The sequence below is a fragment of the Mus caroli genome, chromosome 3 (assembly GCF_900094665.2).
Source record: "Mus caroli chromosome 3, CAROLI_EIJ_v1.1, whole genome shotgun sequence".
NCBI lineage: Eukaryota > Metazoa > Chordata > Mammalia > Rodentia > Muridae > Mus > Mus caroli.
In genome coordinates this window covers 95,111,358-95,129,576 of record NC_034572.1, presented here as the reverse complement: position 1 = coordinate 95,129,576, position 18,219 = coordinate 95,111,358, and the positions used below count along the sequence as shown (strand labels likewise).

Here is an 18,219-nt window from a genome sequence, read left to right as displayed (position 1 = left end):
CATTCTCTTGTACAGGATTCTCCTCCTCCTCTTCCTCCTCTTCCTCCTCCTCTTCTGAGTCGCTACATTAATTCTTTTGTTTGTTTTTGTTTTTTGATGGTGTGTCATTCTGTAGTGCAGTCTAGCCTGAAGTTCTCAGTCCTTCTGCCCCAACCCACTAAGTGCTCTGGTTACAGGTGTATGCTACAATGGTTGGCTTGGCTTTTCTTTCTAAACTCAGGCTAGCGTCAGTCTTGTTAGGTGACCAAGAATGACCTTGAACTTTTGAATCTCCTCCCTGGTAGTCATGCACTCATCCCATTGAGCCCAGGTGTGTTTGATTGATTGTTTGTTTGTTTTAAAGCAACTGTTCTTAGTTATGTCCTCTGAGTCTCCATGTTTTTCTAGGGGAAACAAGCCTTCCCATGGATACAGTCTACTTGTTGACAACTTCCGTGTTCATTATCCAGAATGGTTTGTCTTCTGGTCTTGGGATTTACATCTAACTGCTTCCAAGGCATGCCTATATTCCATGTCATAGCGTAGGTCGTTATCATGGTCCCTTCCATATTGTTCATGATGTGGTGGTCCTCCCCACGTCCCAGCACCACAGATTAGAAACCTTGTCCTCCCCATGTCCAAACTCCCATGGCAGGCATAAAAGATCTTTTATAAGCACTTGTCTCTTCATCGCCTCCTACTTTCCATCCTAGATCTGACTTCCAACCAAACTCAACTGCTTGGATTCGATAATCCCCACTTCCTTTTATGTGGAATTCCTTTGCTCTCTATTCATCAGAATGGCTGCTATTGATCTTCAAGGCCCAGTTCAGAGAAGTCTCCCCTCACTCCTGACCTTGGGTTAGATAAATCTGCTGGGGGATCCTGACATTTGTTCCATTACTGCATATCTCTGTCCTATATTGGTGACCAATTCCAAGAAGTCTTTGTTCCTGTCCTATAACTTCCTCTAAACCGTGGTTCACTGACAGGAGCTATACACAAAATACCTAGAATAGTCTGGTATGGGATGCACAATGTGATTAATAAATGTTTGTTGAAGGGGGGATTCAGGGACCTACTGGTAACATCAAGAAAATTAGAGTTATCAACAAGAGATGGCAAAGAGATTTGTGACATTTATTGTTCATCTTAGGACAAAGGAGAGGCCACTGATGTTAAAGGATAGCAGACCCATGTCCATGTGGTAGTTTCAAATGGACTGGCTGCAAAAAGATAGCATTGTAACAGCTTGCGAATAACCTCCTCTTGTGTACTCCTGTTTGAAGGCAGCTCTAACTAGACGTTGACAAATTGGGGATCCAGAAGTGGTTCAGAGGCAGGGCGCTCATAATGTCATTTTCTTTCAAATGATGCAAATATGCTATGGAAGAGATTCCTCTGCTTAAATATGACAGGATTGTCATGTGGGGAAAAAAGCTGGGCTTTTTTTTCATGACTGTTCCCCATCCCCACACAGTAAGGGCAGAAGGAGAGCCAGCAGATGGATGTTATGAAGAGAGAACATCAACTCACAATCACACAGACTTCTCACAGTCATGTCTGGCCTTTTGACATTGTGAAACTACACTGTCATCGACAGAGTTCATGCACAACCAAAACACCAAAAGCAAAAAAATAAAAAAAATCATAGTGTTTTAAGTCCATTACAATTCTGTGTTGGGTCCCATTCACAGTTCCTCTTAGCTACATGCTGCCCGTGAAACAGGCAGAGCTCAGTGATGGAGGGGACAACATGGAGGGGACAGCGTCCTCAGATTATAAGTCATACCAAAGTTGAGTGGACAGTTAGGGCAGCTGCTGTGGGGGAATTCAGCCACACTATGGTTGTAGAGCAGCAGTTCTCAATTTGGGGGTCAAAAGAGAACCTGTGTATCAGATATTTGCATTGTGACTAACAACAGTAGCAAAATTATAGACATGAAGTAGCAACAAAATAACTTTATGTTAGGGTCACCACCACAACATGAAGAATTGTATTAAAGGGTCTCCGCACTAGTAAGGTTGAAAACCACTGCTGCAATAATGGCTATTTGCCCTGGTTAACAAGCTAGCTTAAAATTCTGGCGTGCACGTGTGTGTGTGTGTGTGTGTGTGTGTGTGTGTGTGTGTGTGTATGTGTGTGTGTTTCCAGTAAAGTAACTCTTTCCATTATTTCCTTCAGGGAGCAAACTGAGCGTGAACTCGAGCAGTCAGGTCAAAGAGCTATCCATCAGCTCCAGCACTCAGATAGAATGTGCCATCTTGTCCCGATCTGCTGGAAACCTTCCGTTATCCATCATTTGGTACTTCTCTTCCATTTCTGCAAGCACAACCTACCTGAAAATCCTAGAAATGGACCAAACCAATGTTGTAAAATATGGGGACGAATTTCAAACCCCTCAGAGCAAGCAAAAATTTTATTCTGAGAAAGTTTCTCAAGACTTATTTCTGCTGAACATTCTGAGTGTGGAGGACAGTGACCAGGGCCACTACCACTGTGCCGTAGAGGAATGGCTCTTGTCTACAAATGGCACTTGGCAAAAGCTTGAAAGAAAGACTTCAGGACTCACAGAACTGAAACTCAGGCCCACAGGTAAACCTTAGGAGAGTATTGTCATACATTTTTCTATAGGATTTTTATCTAGTGATGTTTAAGATGTGACTATGAAGAGATTAAAAAATATGATCTGGACCATAGAAATACTAGGCACCTACAAATGACTACAGGACAGGGTAGCCTACCAGAGGAGGGGAGGTTGCTTAGGGTGAATCAGTATGAGGTTTCAAGCTCGAACAGGAGCAAGATCCCTTTGCCTGGTTTGCTTATCAGCTTGGCAGCCTGGTCCATGCAGCTGCCCAGGGAATCGTATCTCCAGATCTCTATAATAACAAGCTGTGTCACTCCAGTGGGGGCCCTACTGTAATTTGGCAGAGAAAGAGTAATACGAAGCATATTTCTCCCACTGTGAACAGAAACTGTACAACTCTATGGGGATATGTGGAGAAATTGCTTTTCAACATTTGGCTGCCTAAACATAAGGCAAGTAAGAGTAGTTAACTGTTGGAATGGCTTACTGGGGGAGTCTTCTCCACCTCTGGAGATCTTTAAAAGTGTAATGGAACTTCCATCCATTCCAGCTAGTCTGCGAGTGCTGCTGTCTGAATGCAGACAGGCTTGACTGGGTCTCTCGGTCCTGGCTGGGTCACCTCTAACTGTTGATTAAAGTCAAATGGGTATCACAGCTAAGGACCCGGGCAAGATCCAACAGTGTGATGTAAATGACTCAATCTAATGTGGTGCTTAAAGTACTGTTTTCAAGGTGACTTTTTTTTTTTTTATAAAGCCCCTAAGATTATACCTGGACATTCCCGTATGCTAGAAACGGGACTGCAAAGGTAAGTAGGACAGGGCTCTTGCCCGTGGTGAGCTTACAGGGTGCAAGAGACAAATAAATCAGCTTAGGGAGCAACCTCTCCCTCTGTCCTTTCTCTTCAGGTCCCTCCCATTCTCTGTTTAGCTTGAGTGCTCCCCAGGGAGTGATCCTAGGCTCTTCTTCTTAGTCTCTGCTTTTCTCAGAACTTCTAAAACCCTGCCCTGGCTTTAACTATTGTCTACAAGCTAATCACCCCAAATCTTTGGATTTAGATATTCTGAGCCTTGTACTTTTAGGCTCTACTGTTCACTTCTACTTGGATGGCCCCAGAGAGCCCATTTATTATCTTTTCTGACCCTCATGATTACTTTGTCTTCCTACATTCTGGATCTGTGTGACTGATATCCCTGCCTTCCAGTTGTCTTAACCAAACACTTGACTGTGCATGCCTGCACGTTTTTAAGGAAGCAACATCTCTTGGCTCAAGCCAGTGTTTCTATGGGTTCAGGATTAGATCTTTTAGTGTATCAAGAAATTCTCACAGTCTGCACTGTTAGGTCAATTGGATTGGGAGGCACCTAGGAGGTTAGTAGAGTCCACTTCAGGCGTGTTTATAAGAACATTTCCAGAGAGAGAGCAGCTAGGAGAGACCTGCCTGAATGTGTGTGGCCTGGGGTTAGGAGTAGGGCACCAGACCAAATAAAAGGGAAGAAGGAAGTCCATGGGTGTAGCTGTGCTCTCTCCTCCTCCTTGCCTTCCTCAGAGCAGCTTTTGCCACATGTTCCAACACTATGAAATTCTGCCTCACCTCTGGCCCAAAGCTGAGATGACTTGGACTGAAATCTCTGAAGCTATCAACAGAATAAGCATTTCTTTCTCTAAACTCTTCCTTTTAAGTATTTGTTATAGCAGCAGCAGCAGCAGCAGCAATAGCAACAGCAACAACAACAACAACAACAAAAACTAATATAGAAAGTTGATTCCAGAGAGGTGGGAGTCAATGCTGTGACCCAGCCTGATAAAGTAATTCTTAAGCATTTGAAACTGGTTTGAGGGAGGAGTTTGGAAGAAGTTGAAAAAGCAAGCCAGAACAGCTCTAGAGTGTTTTAAGCAGACCTTAATGGACAATCCTGGTGAAAGAAAATGCTGGTAGCAGTATGGACAGAGAGACCTTGCTCATGAAATTTAACATGGAAATGGGGGCTTTATTGGGAAGTGGTCTAAAGGTCATTCATGTTGAATTCTGGCAAATATTTTATTCATTCCCCGAGACTTGAGTGAGGTTGAACTCAAAAGGAAAAAAATAAAATTCCAAGGCAACTCAGGTTATGGCCTGGTTACTGCGCCTTTCTTTTAGCCAGGTTTACAGTGACAACTAGCGACAAAAAAAAGAGCAGAGAGATGTGAAAACTTTGGCATCCGCCCAATAAAGAGGCTCACATAAAGCTGAGGAGTGGGGAGTCAAGGAATGTTGGCTGCTAGAGATTAGTGCTACATACTTCACACCCTCACCAAGGAAAGGCACAATGGAGGCATCTCAGGAATTGGCCAGACCCACCCGTCACCCATCACAGACTCAAGGATGTAAAAGAGTAAACTCACTGAGGAAAGGTTTGCTTGAAAGCCATGTGTGGTGGCATTCAGCTAGGAAGACTGAGGCACAGTAGGACAACTTCAAAGACATCCTGACTTACAGAGTGAGTTCGCGACTACCCTGAGCTACTGTGATTTTTTTTAATGACTTTCTCTTGAGGTGCTAGCAACATGACCAGGGTTCCTGGCTCCCACTGAGCTCTGTAGGAAGTTTGTTCTGTAGAATCCATTTTACTGGGCACAGCTACATAGGTACTAAAAGGCCAGCGACACCTAATTGTAAGGCAAGCCATGCGCATGGCTCTGGTTTTGTAGACATGCAGAACATAGGGGTTATTTGATCATGGAGCCCGAAACCCCCAGTCACACAATAACTTTGCTTCCTTAAGTTGTCTTGCTCCGGTATTTTTGTTGCGGTGATGAGAAACTGACTAACCTAACACAGTGACATTTCTCAACTCTGAGAATGCTTGTAACTAATCAAAGTCTCCTAAAATACTGAGGGTGTCAAGCTCCGTGTGATCACCATGTGACTGTGGGTTGATGGCTGCTGTACACCTGGGTTAGGAAACGAATTACCGAATAAGCTGCCAGGAGATACTGTGGGCATCACTGTGGCGGGAGCTTTTTCCCCAGGTCAAAAGAAGAAAGAATGTCAAGAAGAAAATAAACCTTAGTGACTAAGGCCAATGAGAAAACCATGACTGAAGGGATCTCTTGAGCTTGCAAGTGGTCCTTGGTTGAGTATTGGGATGAATTAGAAACCAATTTGCAACCAAATAGGGAGTAACTGGAGGCAAGGACACAGAGAAGTTTATGTGAATGAAGATTCTACATGATTCCCCTGAAGAGCACGTAAATACTAATTAGACTAAACATGGGGGTGGGGAGTTGAAAAACAACAAAACAGATTAATAAATTAATTTGTAGTGGAATAGTAAATGTATTATACACTGTAATGTTCCACCTTGACTTTCGGTTATTCTTTGTTATAAATTCTGGGGGTTTTATTCCAAGTTCTCGCCTGCTGGTTAGTGGGGGACAGAGAGGGAGGAGGAAGGCCAGAGCTGCTTAAGGCATACTGATTGATTACTGAGACGGACCCCTTGGGCGGTATTCTGACACTGGTATCAGTGTTCTGTCTCTCAGTGTGTCTGAACAAGAAGATGACATCTGGGCATGGTGGAGGAAGGTGATTTCATAAGGACTGGTACTTCTGTAATACTTAGCTTGGTGGACTATGGGAAGTTAGGAGCTGAGCAGCACCTGTGGCAAATCAAAGAGGAAGTTCAAAGTCGGGCAAAAGCTGTGAGCCTGGCTGATGTCTATTTTAGCAGGAGGCTCCATCAGGCAAGAGGCTAAAGGAGGGAAGTGGTTAGCTTGGTTTGCAGCAGAGAATGTTCTGGCAAGTGTGACAAAAAGGAGAAGCATCAAAGGAAAACATTCATGATAAAGGTTCTCATGTCTGGAGAATCCCAGATGAGATCTCCCAGTGGAAATGATAGGGCTCAGAGGTGGCCAGGCCAAAAGTCTTGCTCTTCTCTAACTGTCCACCACTTTGCCTCCTAGGAAGCCAGGTCCATGTCTCCAAAGTGAGTTGGACAGGAAACGCTACGGAGTATGGAGAGGCGGGCTTCAGCTGCAGCCTAGATAGCTCAGGCAGCACAGCTTCCCTGTACTCTGTGACTTGGTACCGGGGCAGAGGAACCGCCACGGCTGCCACTGCTGCCGCTGTTGCCAATGCCACCACCGCCACAACCACTGCCATCGCAGGGAGTCAAATGCTGGTGCACCTGCAGTATGACGGCTTGCTGCAGTATGGCCGAGAGGGGAGCAGGAGGCTCCAGCACTGCTACCGATCCTCTCCCACAGACTTCGTCCTGAAGCTGCATCGGGTGGAAATGGAGGATGCTGGGATGTATTGGTGCAGGGTGACTGAGTGGCAGCAACAGGGCCACCCAGGCAAGTGGATCAACCAAGCCTCAGGCGAGTCGCAACGAATGGTGCTCAGGGTGCTGCGCTCAGGTAACTTGGGGGTCACTCAGCCACTGGCTCAGGGGCCATGGCATATCTCTTCCCCTCTGCAACACCTGCTAGCCTTCTTTCCTCCTTTCTTCTGGCTAATGACAAGATTTCAGATTCCTCAAAGATAACTTTACTGCCTTCTCCATAATAACTCATTTTAACCAGCAAGGTCTGCATGAGGTTTAGGCACAGATACCTGACTAATAGGTACATCTGACCTGTCTGACCTGTCCTGCCCAAGCAAAGAGCCGTCAGCATCATGTATGCCTCTGATACCCAAACAGCATGTTCAGCCAGCATCCTTACCTCTTGGCTGATGCTCTAATCCTCGGATGCTGTTTTTTAGTGGAAAAGAAAACGAGGCAGAGTAAGATGGTTGTTGTGGTGATAGTTCTGCACTTTGACCCAATTGAACCAGAGTCAGTTACACCCAAATACTTCCTTGATCAAGGGAAGAAAAGAACCCACTCTTCCTCAAAGAACCATTGCTGGGATCTCTACCCAACTCACAGAGGCAGAACAATTGCTGTGGTTCAAAGCTTTAGAGACTCTGGTCCATGATCATTTGGCCCTGTGACTGAGTCTGCAGCAGCATACCATGGCAGGAGTATGTAGCTGAGCAAAACCGCTCACCCCGTGACTTGGAAGTCAGAGAGAAAGGAAGAGGAAGGGCTGGTGTCTCACTGTCCCCTTCAATGATGCGCCTTTAATAACACAAAGATCTCCTACTAGAACCATCTCCCACTAGGCACCACCACCTCCTAATAGAACCAAACTGAAGAGCAGGCCCTTAACACATGGACTTCTAGGGCATCAGGTGGTCATTTAAGACCCAAATGGTAGCAATGGTCATTTAGTATCCTCTTTCCATTGTATCATTGTGTCCTGGAAGACTTCAAAGAGAGGACAATGTCATAGAGAGTTAGTTGCCTCCTGGGCTCCAACAAAGAGATACACCAACCACTCAAAGGCTTTTGACCAAAGAGTGACAGTTCTTTGTGTAGGGAAGTCATCCTCAGCTACTGCCTCAGCCTAGTGTCCTATGAGGCATGTGATAAGCATCTATGAGGCATGTGTTAATAAGACACATCTTCTAGCAAGACCAATAAATTGTGGCTGGCTATAGGATCTGCCAGATAATTATCTTAGCTACTTCTTTCTTATTCCAGTGAGACTCAAGTAGGTGAAAGGCGAATTACAGGCTGACCTTCTGTTGGAAAAGGAAGACTAGAGAAATTAAGGCAAAGTCTTAGTACTCTATCACAGGAAAGATAAATGGATTTATCATACAATTGACATTCCTAGGAGACCAGCTGGCTTTAGTAACAGTTCCTGGAAGGAGAAGGGTCCATATGTCAATTTCTCACAGGCAGAGAGCCTCACTACATCCAGTTAGGGTCCACCTGAAGTGTTCCCTAGGGCTCCACCATCCTCTCCCCTGTATAATCTTCAGGGCTCCATCATCCTTCATCCTTCAGTAATTTTTTCACGTGTCTAGGTAGAATTTTTCTTATCAGCTTTCCATTACAACAGTTATAGATGCTGTTCCACACATCTGGGTACACCCTACAAATGTTTTCCTCTGGAATTCATGGGCCCCATGGAGTCAGCAGTTTTTATAGTAGAATAGGTAACAACCATACAAAGGACAGACTCTGTGACTAGCAAGCATGGCCCCTATGAGACAGGTGAGATGCTGCACGGTATATCTATGTGAGAATGTGTAGAGCAGGTGCAAAGGAGGAACTCTGGAGGAAGACAGTAAAACAATAAAGTCACTTGTGTCTCCTCTGAAAATGCTCACAAGCCTGGGCGTCAACCAGCAGGGTTTTCACTGCAACTAACACCATGTGTTCCCAAGGCAGTCCTGTGACTGAGACAATGGCCTGATCCACCTCACTGCTCCTGGATGGTGGTTAGGGAAACAGGCTGGAGCGACAAGAAGTCCTTAGGGGTTGGAGTCTGTAAGCCTAAACTTACAGTCTTACCACGTATTAGCTGTGTCATCAGACTGTGTTTCCACGTATGGGGTTCAGCTTTCTCATAAAAAGAGGATCATAATACAAATATGTTTTTTAAAAACCTAGTACAGACACTGGCATATTTTAAGTTTTAGATAAATGTTCCAGTACAGCCAGGGCTACACAGTAAAACCCTGTCTGGGAAAACCAAAAGAAAAAAAGATACAGTTCCAGATGGTAAGAAAGTCGAGGTGGCAGGAACTTGAGGAGGGTGAGTTCCATTGTGTCTGCATTTTGGAGGAACCAGCAATGAGTGCTTATGCTGGGCTCACTTTCTCCTTCTTTAGAATCTGAGTCTAAGGAATGATGCCACCCACAGTGGGCAAGCCTTCACACCTCAGTTAACATAATCAAGATAACCCTCCACAGAATTGCCTGTTTCCTAGGTGATACCAGATTCAGTCAAGCTAAGGACTCTAACCATCACACGTACCTACGTAATATGCTTATACCCATCTATGTGGCAGACTGTTTTAGTTTGCTCAATAAGTAATCGTATGAGATCTGAGCACACAAAAGTAACTATGGCAGAGGTCGTTCCCACAGAGTGGGAAGAGTCGAACCTGCTGTGCTGAGCATAATCAGAGAAATAGTCCCAGGATGAGGATGCAAAGAGAGCAACTGAACTGGAGTGAAGGGTCAAGGATGGATGCTATCTGGGAAGGTTCCCTATAATATGGATGAATGGGAAGAAGGAAAACTATTCTAGGGAATGGTATACAAGATGGCAAAAAGATCTAAAACTCCATGCCAGAGCAAGGGACCCTCAGTGGTAGAGAATGCCAGGATCTCAGTGCACAAGACTAAGCGATGGGAGAACGGGTGTGGGAATAGCACAGAGCTAAGATGTGCTTGGTGTCTAAAGTGAGGGAGAGGTGCTTTATCATGGCAGTTATGGGGTGCTACTGCATAGGTTCAGGTGCAGCCGTGACACCCTCAGAGTCACATTTACAAGGTTCCCATTGGGTGGAGCAGTGAAGCTGAGGTGGAGGGAGGCAGACAGAGCAGGGTGAGCTACGCGAAACTGTAGCCAAGATGAGGGGAGATGGAGGCCTGAGTTCAGGCGGTGCTAGTGAGGAGGGACGAGTGAACAGTCAGTGTTTGGAGGTTGCTAGCTAGCTAGACATCTGTGGGCAGTGAGTGAGCACAAGAGGCAAATCAGTATTGGGGCTTAGGTGGATCACGAGGCCGTTTACCAAGCAACCAAACCCAGGCTTAGAGGGGGAGATTGTTCTGATATGTGGAAGTTGAGCTGGACCGCAACTCAAAAAGAGTTCCTAAGAAGCGTTTATCTGGGAAACAGTGGGAATTCCAAGGGTGACCCGCACCTGACTTGTACACTAGGAGATATCAATGTGTGGCCAGTAATGATGCTCAGGGGAGGACACCCACTCCATCCCCCAGGTAAAGTGCCAGGCATCAGTGGTGGAGAATCACAATAGGTATCAGGAGGTGAGAGAAACTCAAGAGAGGCAAGAGTACAATAGGCTGCTTAAGATAAGAATGGGAGATACCTCAGGGCTTTAAAAAAAAACCAGCTGTGTAACCATGGTAACTGGAGTTCGGGTCCTAGGACCCCTGCAACAAGCCAGGCATGACCTCATATGCACGTGTGATTCCAGAACTCTTGGTGACAAAGTAAGAAAACTCTCTGGGGTTTGCTGGTTGCCAGCCTAGGCAAAAAGTGACATGAGCTACAGGAGAGACCCTGACTCAAGAGGACAAGGCTGAGGCACACACACACACACACACACACACACACACACACACACACACACACAGAGACAGAGACAGAGAGACAGAGACAAAGAGAATGGGAACATCTTCACTGGATCTAACATGGTAAAGGCAGAAAAGCTATATGAAAGTCAGCCTGAGGAGGCTGAAGAGTGAGGAAGCTGACAGGTTAGGTGTAAGGTAATTTCTCAAGAGCTGTAAAGGTCAGGAGAGAAAACCATAAGAAATGGCAGGGAACATTGATACATGAGGTTTAATTATTTGTTCTGCTTGAGGTTCAAGTCAGTAGGCTCGGGGGCATGTTTCCAGTACACAGAGGAAGAGGCAGCAGGGTTGGATGGAGATGAAGTCCTTACAGCAGCCCAGCATCTCCTCCTAACATCCTTCCTGGTCTGCATCTGAGCCCTTGGGGTTCTCTGCCATCACCCTGCAGCTACCTGTACCATACAGATCACCACTGGGGGGCACCCAAGACAGGCACAAATGTTTGCCAGGGTTGGCTCAGTTGACTCCTGCTGACTGCCAGCTCTGCATGTTGGTAGACTCCAAATCAAATACAGCTTATAACGGCTCCTCACTTCACCACCTCCACTATTTGGCCATACCAGATGGGGTTAGCTTTAGAACTCCACGAAAGAGCCATGGATCACGTGGCTTGAGTGGAGGCAGAGCAAACATCCTAGACCTAGTTCCCCCCCCTCCATCCGCCCCCAACTGTTTCTTTACAGTGACTCTCTAGGGTGAGTGCTATAGGGCTGAGCCTTTTTGTCTCACCTCAGATCCTAAGTACAAATGTGTTGCCTTTTTTTTTTTTTTTTTTTTTTTGAGTTAAGGTTTCATGCTCCCGGGCTGTTTGAACACATGCTATGTAGGATAATCGTGAACTTGTGATCTTTTTTGCCTCTACCTCCTCAGTGCTAGGATTACACATCTGCCCTATCACAGCATACATATACAACACGAGGGTTCAGACCCAGATTTTTGTGCATGCATGCCAGACAAACGCATTACCTAAATGTTGTGTTTTGAAAAATTGTCTTGATGCAGTGATAGGCCAGACCACTGTATCTCTGTTTTTATTCAGATAAGAATGTACTAAGAAATGGATTCTTAAAGGAGGCATGCATTCCTCCTACACTGGAGTTTCTAGAGAGGCCATTTGTTTCTTCTCTACGGCGTACTCAACAAGGTCTGGCACGAGGCACTGAGCTAACACTTGAGAGAATGAACAAGCACTCCTTCAATTAGGTTAAAACAGGAAGCTGTCAGGGGCCGCCTACACTTGCTGCAGAGATCCAAACCCCACTTTTAGTTCTTGGCAGGAGCCAAATCTCTCAAGTGACCTCATATGGCCCAAGTTCTGAATGGAGGTAGAGAGAGGCTGAAAACACCTCTCTCCCTCTCTCCCTCTCTCTCTCTCTCTCTCTCTCTCTCTCTCTCTCTCTCTCTCTCTCTCTCTCTCTCTCTCAAGTCAGCAATTCTGAGGAAATGTCCAAAAGCNAGTGACCTCATATGGCCCAAGTTCTGAATGGAGGTAGAGAGAGGCTGAAAACACCTCTCTCCCTCTCTCCCTCTCTCTCTCTCTCTCTCTTTCTCTCTCTCTCTCTCTCTCTCTCTCTCTCTCAAGTCAGCAATTCTGAGGAAATGTCCAAAAGCAAAGCTCTTCCTGGTGTGCCTGGCCGTGGGCAGAAGGAAGCAAGTTCTAAATGATTGTTCAAGATGAAGTGACTTTATTACGTTTTTGGCTCAGTTCTTCAGGCCTTGTTCTTTGAGTCTGGGGCACTTAGTTGGATTGATTCAAAATGCCAAATTGTAATGGTTTTGTGTGTCACCAGTTCTCATCCAAATCTGGGTGAGAGGCAGATGGTGGGAAATGGGCGCTGCAGGATCCGGAGCAAACAGCGCCCTCCCCTGAGAGGTCATTTAGAAGCACCAGAGCTGACAGTGGCTCATACTTGGCCAACTCAGCACTGTGCAGAGGGCCCTGTGCTGCCCTTTGGTGGCAGAATGCTCTAAATGGAGTTGTCTCCTCCCAGGAAGGCAGTTCCTTCATGCTGAAGGCTAGCGTCTCGGGGGCAGAATAACCCAGTGCCACATTTCTTCCTGCATCCTGTGTGCCGGTCCCTGTCACCATCAACATACGCCATCCCAGCATCTGTGAGACTTGCCACAGACTCACCTCCTGATTCCCAGGAGATTAGTTCCCTTGCTGTTGCTATGATAAAACACCACGACCAGGGTAACTTATAGAAGAATTAATTTGTTTGGGCCTATAATTCCAGAGGGTTAGATGCCATGATGGCAGAGCAGAGGCAGCAGGTAGTGGGTGTGGCAGCTGGCACAGACAATGAGGGCTTACATCCTGAACTACAAGCACGAAGCAGAGAAAGTGAACTAGAAGGGCAGTATGGCTCCTTAAACTCTCAAAGCCTGCCACAGTGACATATTTACCCCCGCACGGCCATACCTCCTACTCCTTCCCAGGCAGCACCAACAATTGGGGACCAAATGTTCAAATGCCTAAGATAGACGGGGTTATCTTACTCAAATCACCGCAGCCAGGGTCTCCAAAGCACTTGACTTTCCCTGTGGAGGGTGAGATTTAGCCATGGAAGAACATGAGAAGTCCACTGTGGTTGTTGGCTTCCCATCTCTGGGACAGAAGACCTGAGATACCTTCTAAGAAAGAAAGGAATATTTTGTCTCATTGTTTTGGAGTTTTCAGGGCATGGTTGGTTGGTCTATGGCTTCCATCTGGCAGCAAGGTGGATAAGAGGGGAGGGCGTGGCACTTCAAGAACCTTCTCACCTCTTGGCATCCTGGAAGCAAAGAGAAAAAGGGGAGGGAGGGAGGAAGGGAGAGAGAGAGAGAGAATAAGAATGAATGAATACCAGAATTCTACTTTCCCCTTTAAGGCTGTGCTCCCGGTGACCTATGACCTCCCGTTGAGCTCCACCTCTTAAAGGTCCCATCACTTTCCAGTAGTGCCAAGCCAAGGCCACATCTTTGCCACCCGGCTCTTTTGCAGGACATTCCAGATCCAAACTACAGAGCTGAGGTCTCTGTGCGGAACCAGTAACTAGGGAGAAGGTCGCCTGGGCATTTCTCACTTGTCCCAGGAACATTCTAGCTCATTGCTTTCCCACTCAACAAATGGTCCAGGTATCGTATTAAATGTTATATCTCATATTATCTCATCACAGCTCCATAAGTTATTATCCCTGCTTAGTTGATAAGGAAATAGAGGCTGGGGGAGATGAATAACTTCTCCAATGTTCATTAAGAGTGAGTTGAGGAGTGAAGAGCTGAACCAAGTTCTCTCTGAAGTACAGGCGGTTACTCATTCACTCGGGTGTAGGAACCGCTCATGGCCAGTGTTTTCATAGGGACTCCGTGGCTCCATCCCCTCCCCGTGAAAGGCTTTGGGTCTGGGGTCAAGAGAGACACTAAAGCAGATTGCCATTTTTTTGGTAAGAAGTTTATTACAAGGGTTATTAATGCCAAGGACAGACAGCAGCATGGCAGGAGCCCTAATGAGTATTCAAGCCCACAGACAGAGTTAGGAGGGCACCTCTTAGAGGTCTCAGGAAGGGGACGGGGTCACATGGTGAGCTTGCAGCCAGGCTCTCTCTGTTTCAGCGGCTGCAGAATGGAGAACAGAAGGGAATTCCAGGAAAGAGATGTGCAGCTCTGAGGATCTGGGGAAGTGAGGAAGAAGGGCCTGGCTAGTTGACGTCTATCCAGTATATGGTGGAGGCATGTGTCAACGCTGGTGCCCTTTTGATATTCCAGGGGGTCCAGCCCTGAGGTTTGTAAATTTGCTTGGGGAATTGAAAAATTGTGGCTGTCTGTCATTCTCTGGGAGTCTGGACACCTGAGGAAACTGTTGACACTCTCCTAGATGGGCTCTCTGTAGGGGGCCCGTCATTTCCTGACAGTGGCCACTGCTATAAGAATAAGCTTCTTTGGGTAGCCATGGTGGGGTGGCCTGGCCTATTCTAACACAACCTCGCAGTCTCTGCTTCATTTGACCATGCTTGCCAGCGTCATATCACATGCGGCCCGGGGGACTAATTATCACTCGCCTGGATCATTTGGGAGAAGAATGCAGAAAGAGGTTAGAAAAGAATTAAAAATTAAACCAGGCATGGTGACACACTCCCATAATCCCAGCCTTTGGGAAGTTGAGGCAGGAAGATCTTGTGTTTGAGGTTAGTTCGGGCTACATAGTGAGACTCAGCCTCGGATCAAAACAAACAATAGGAAAAAAAAAAAACATTCAAAATCTCTCTCTCTGCCATTGATTACATTTTCAAGAAGAAAAATCAGATGCAAGATGAAGACTACAATTGAGAACAGAAAAAAAAAATCTAGGCCACCAACTCTACAGCTCTGTGCCAAACCCATTCAGAACTAACAACCTAATGCCAGGGACCGACACTGCATGATGGCGGCCACCTTGGCTCTTGCATGGGGAATACACTTGGTAGCTGGTTCCTTCTCCAGGATCCTGGAGGCCTTCCAGGGGAGGTGTGTTACAAGGTACAGAGACATGTAAGACACAGGCCCAAGCCTCCAGGAGCTCACAGTACCTATCATGAGCAAATGTCTGGGCTCTCTCTTGATTTCCAGTGAAGAGGCAGACTTTGACGTGTAAAGTGCATCAGAGAGGCCCCAAGGGGACTTTTTTTTGCACTTGGAGGTTGGTCAGAATGACCTATCAAAACTGTTTTATCACTGGGAATCCATAATCTCGGAAATTGTATAGCTTAACCTTTGAAGAAGAGAGGTCTCCTGTTGTTACAGTTTCCCAAGCAAAGCACAGCTGCTGTTAGCATCGAATTGTTCAGAATAGCCCTGATTTCAAATAGTTCAGAAATGTAGTTGGAAGAGTGCTGTGAGTGGTTGGTACCACTTTACACATGTGGCTTTCTGCTGAATGCCTGTCACCCAGGCCTTTAGCCATTAGCCCAGGGCACCGTTTCCGAGGACCTGTGGTGGCCGCAGTCCTCTCTGCTTTGCTTCTCTGGGAAATGACCAGGAGCCCCAATGCCCCACATGTCAATCTGTTGATGGTGCCTCCCATTGGCCTGCAGCTGCAGAGGATCGCATGCTTTGGCATGCCTCTCTGTATGGTGGCTTTGACTCTGTGGCGGCATTCGGTTTGGTTTAAGATCAGCAAAGGCAGGAACCTAGGACACTTAGCCATTCTCAGTCCAGGGAAGAAAGGAGCCAAAGCAAAGGGCTGTGTGACAAGAAGGGGTGAGCACAGGGCCATGCAAGAAGTCTGGGAGAAGTGAGATCCAACCAGACAGGGACTGTGCCCAGTGGCTTAGATACAGGAAGTGAGAATTGAGCATAGTGGGGCAAGGAGTCAGGCCCGGGATAACCTATGTCTAATGGGTCAGGGGCAAAAGCGCCCTCCTCCATAGGCACAGCTGTTACTGAGGACAGCTTAGTGCACTGTGAGTTTCAGAAACAGCAGTGGGAATATCTCAGTTAAAAATTCAGAGCCAGCCACACAGTTGAGAACGAGAACTGAATTATACATATCTTTTCTGAGGGAAGAAGATTAAAGGAACGGTTTTCTTTCTTTTTTTTTTTTTTTTTTTTGTTTTGCTTTTCTTTTTTGGCTGGTGGTTGTAAGTAGGTCATTGGCAGCTGTACAGCTGCAATGGCTGGGCAGGGGGGAGAGGTGTGTGTTGGGAATGCCCTGGGCCTGTTCTTCCAGTGGATTTGCAGGGCGAGAGGCCTGTGCCATTCCACCCTGTCATCTACACGGACTTGCCGATAATGATGTGTAGGGAGACATACTCGCCTGCTCGGCCCCGATCGTTGGGACATTGATTGATTGTCTTCTGTGTTTCTCTGGTTGCAGAGCCCACAGTCTCCTCCCGGATCTGCTCCTCGGGGCCCTTGCTCCACTTCCTCATCGTCTGCCCCTTCGTCATGCTGCTCCTTCTGGCCACGTCCTTCCTCTGCTTGTACCGGAAGGCCAGGAAGTTGTCACAGCTGAGTCTCAGTGCAAAGAAAGAAAAGGCTCTCTGGGTGGGCATGAGAAAGCCATCACTTCAGAAGGAAGCCGGAGAGGAGGGTGGAGGCTACTGAGGAGCACCTGTGCTGGAGGGATTGGGTTGGACTGTCCAGGGTGAATGAATTCTGCTTCAGACCTTGGCCAAGTTACCTAGGGACCAGAAGGGATGTGCCATGGGCATATATTGTTAACCATATCTTGTCGAGTGTTTCTTTGTATAGCAACCATTTTTTTTTTTTTCTTTTCATCCTTCAGAAGCAAATAGTGTCATTGTCCCCACTTACACAGACCTCACCTCCTGGAGGTCCAGCCTCATCTGGAAAGAGAGGAACACCAGCTGTCGAGCCTTCCTTCCTCTCTCATTCCTCTCCCACTCATCTATTCCCTTGGCAACATCAGCTTGGCCCAGTCACAAGGGAAATCATTTTTCTCTAGATAAGAAATGTAGGAAAAACCGAGTGTCCGCAAAGCCGGAGGAATTGAGAGCAAGGACTGGCTTGCCTGGAATCGGACTCCCCCAATCAGTATGTAATTTTTTCTAGGCAGAAATCCGATGTTTTTTCTCCAACCCCCCTTTACAAATGCCTGCTGAAATGTGTAAGAGTCGTTGTCTAATCAATATCGGCGCTTTGACAAAAGGGTAATGTGTTGCAGCCTTTTGGAAGTTTTCATTTGGCTTCTTGCTTTTATTATTGGGGATGATTTTTGTTTTTGTTTTTATGATGTCAAGGAAAGGCCTTGAGATACAGCCCCAGACCAGCCTTGAACTTGATCTCACTGTCTAGCCCTGCACTGTACAGTCTGGACCGTCCTCCACCTTACAGCCCTCTTCCCCCTACCAAGGCCAGCCTCCAAGGGCTGGGATCCAAAGCATGCATTGTCACTGGTCGGTGCTGTGCATGTCTTTAATCCCAGCACTCAGGAGATAGAAGTGTATGAATCTCTGCACTCAAGGCCAGCCTGGTCTACAGACTGAGTTCCAGGAAACCCCAGGCAGGGCTACACTTAGAAACCCTCTCTTGGAAAAAGAAGGAGGAAGAAGAAAAGGAGGAGGAGGAAGAAGAGGAAAGGGAGGGTGAGGGGAGCAGGGGCATTGGCATGCTTGGTTTAAGAGATAGTAAGTCATTGTTGAAGAGCAACCTTCTTCCCATACAACAGTGTTCTTCAGCCCCCAAGGCCTCCTATCTCCTTCACACACACACACACACACACACACACACACACACACACACACACACACCAGCCTACCATAATAGTGCTAGGCCTTGGCCAGTGTCTTCGTTGAAAGCACTGAGTCAGAGGAAAGAGCCTCAGTAGAACTTGGGAGATGACTCTGCAGTAATGCCCCTGTCTCATGGTACTGGAGTGTGGGTTCAAGGGAAGAAAAGGGTCAAGTCTGACTCCTGAGTTTCCTAATCTCACCTTAGAAATCCCAAGGGCGGGGTGTGATGGT

At 46.7% G+C, this 18,219-nt stretch overlaps 1 protein-coding gene across 2 annotated transcripts in view; it reads left to right on the top strand.

Annotated features, from left to right (window-relative positions):
* Cd101 (CD101 molecule) overlaps positions 1 to 17,367 on the top strand; it is a 40,468-nt gene extending 23,101 nt beyond the window's left edge. The window contains exons 7-9 of one of the 2 annotated variants that reach the window (XM_021158969.2): positions 2,165 to 2,575; positions 6,519 to 6,974; positions 16,611 to 17,367. In XM_021158969.2, coding sequence (XP_021014628.1) covers positions 2,165 to 2,575; positions 6,519 to 6,974; positions 16,611 to 16,840 — 1,097 coding nt within the window. In that variant the 3' untranslated portion in view covers positions 16,841 to 17,367. The remainder of the gene's footprint in view (positions 1 to 2,164; positions 2,576 to 6,518; positions 6,975 to 16,610) is intronic. The other variant, XM_021158968.1, reaches the window with a different exon arrangement.
* The last annotated feature ends 852 nt before the right edge of the window (positions 17,368 to 18,219 follow it).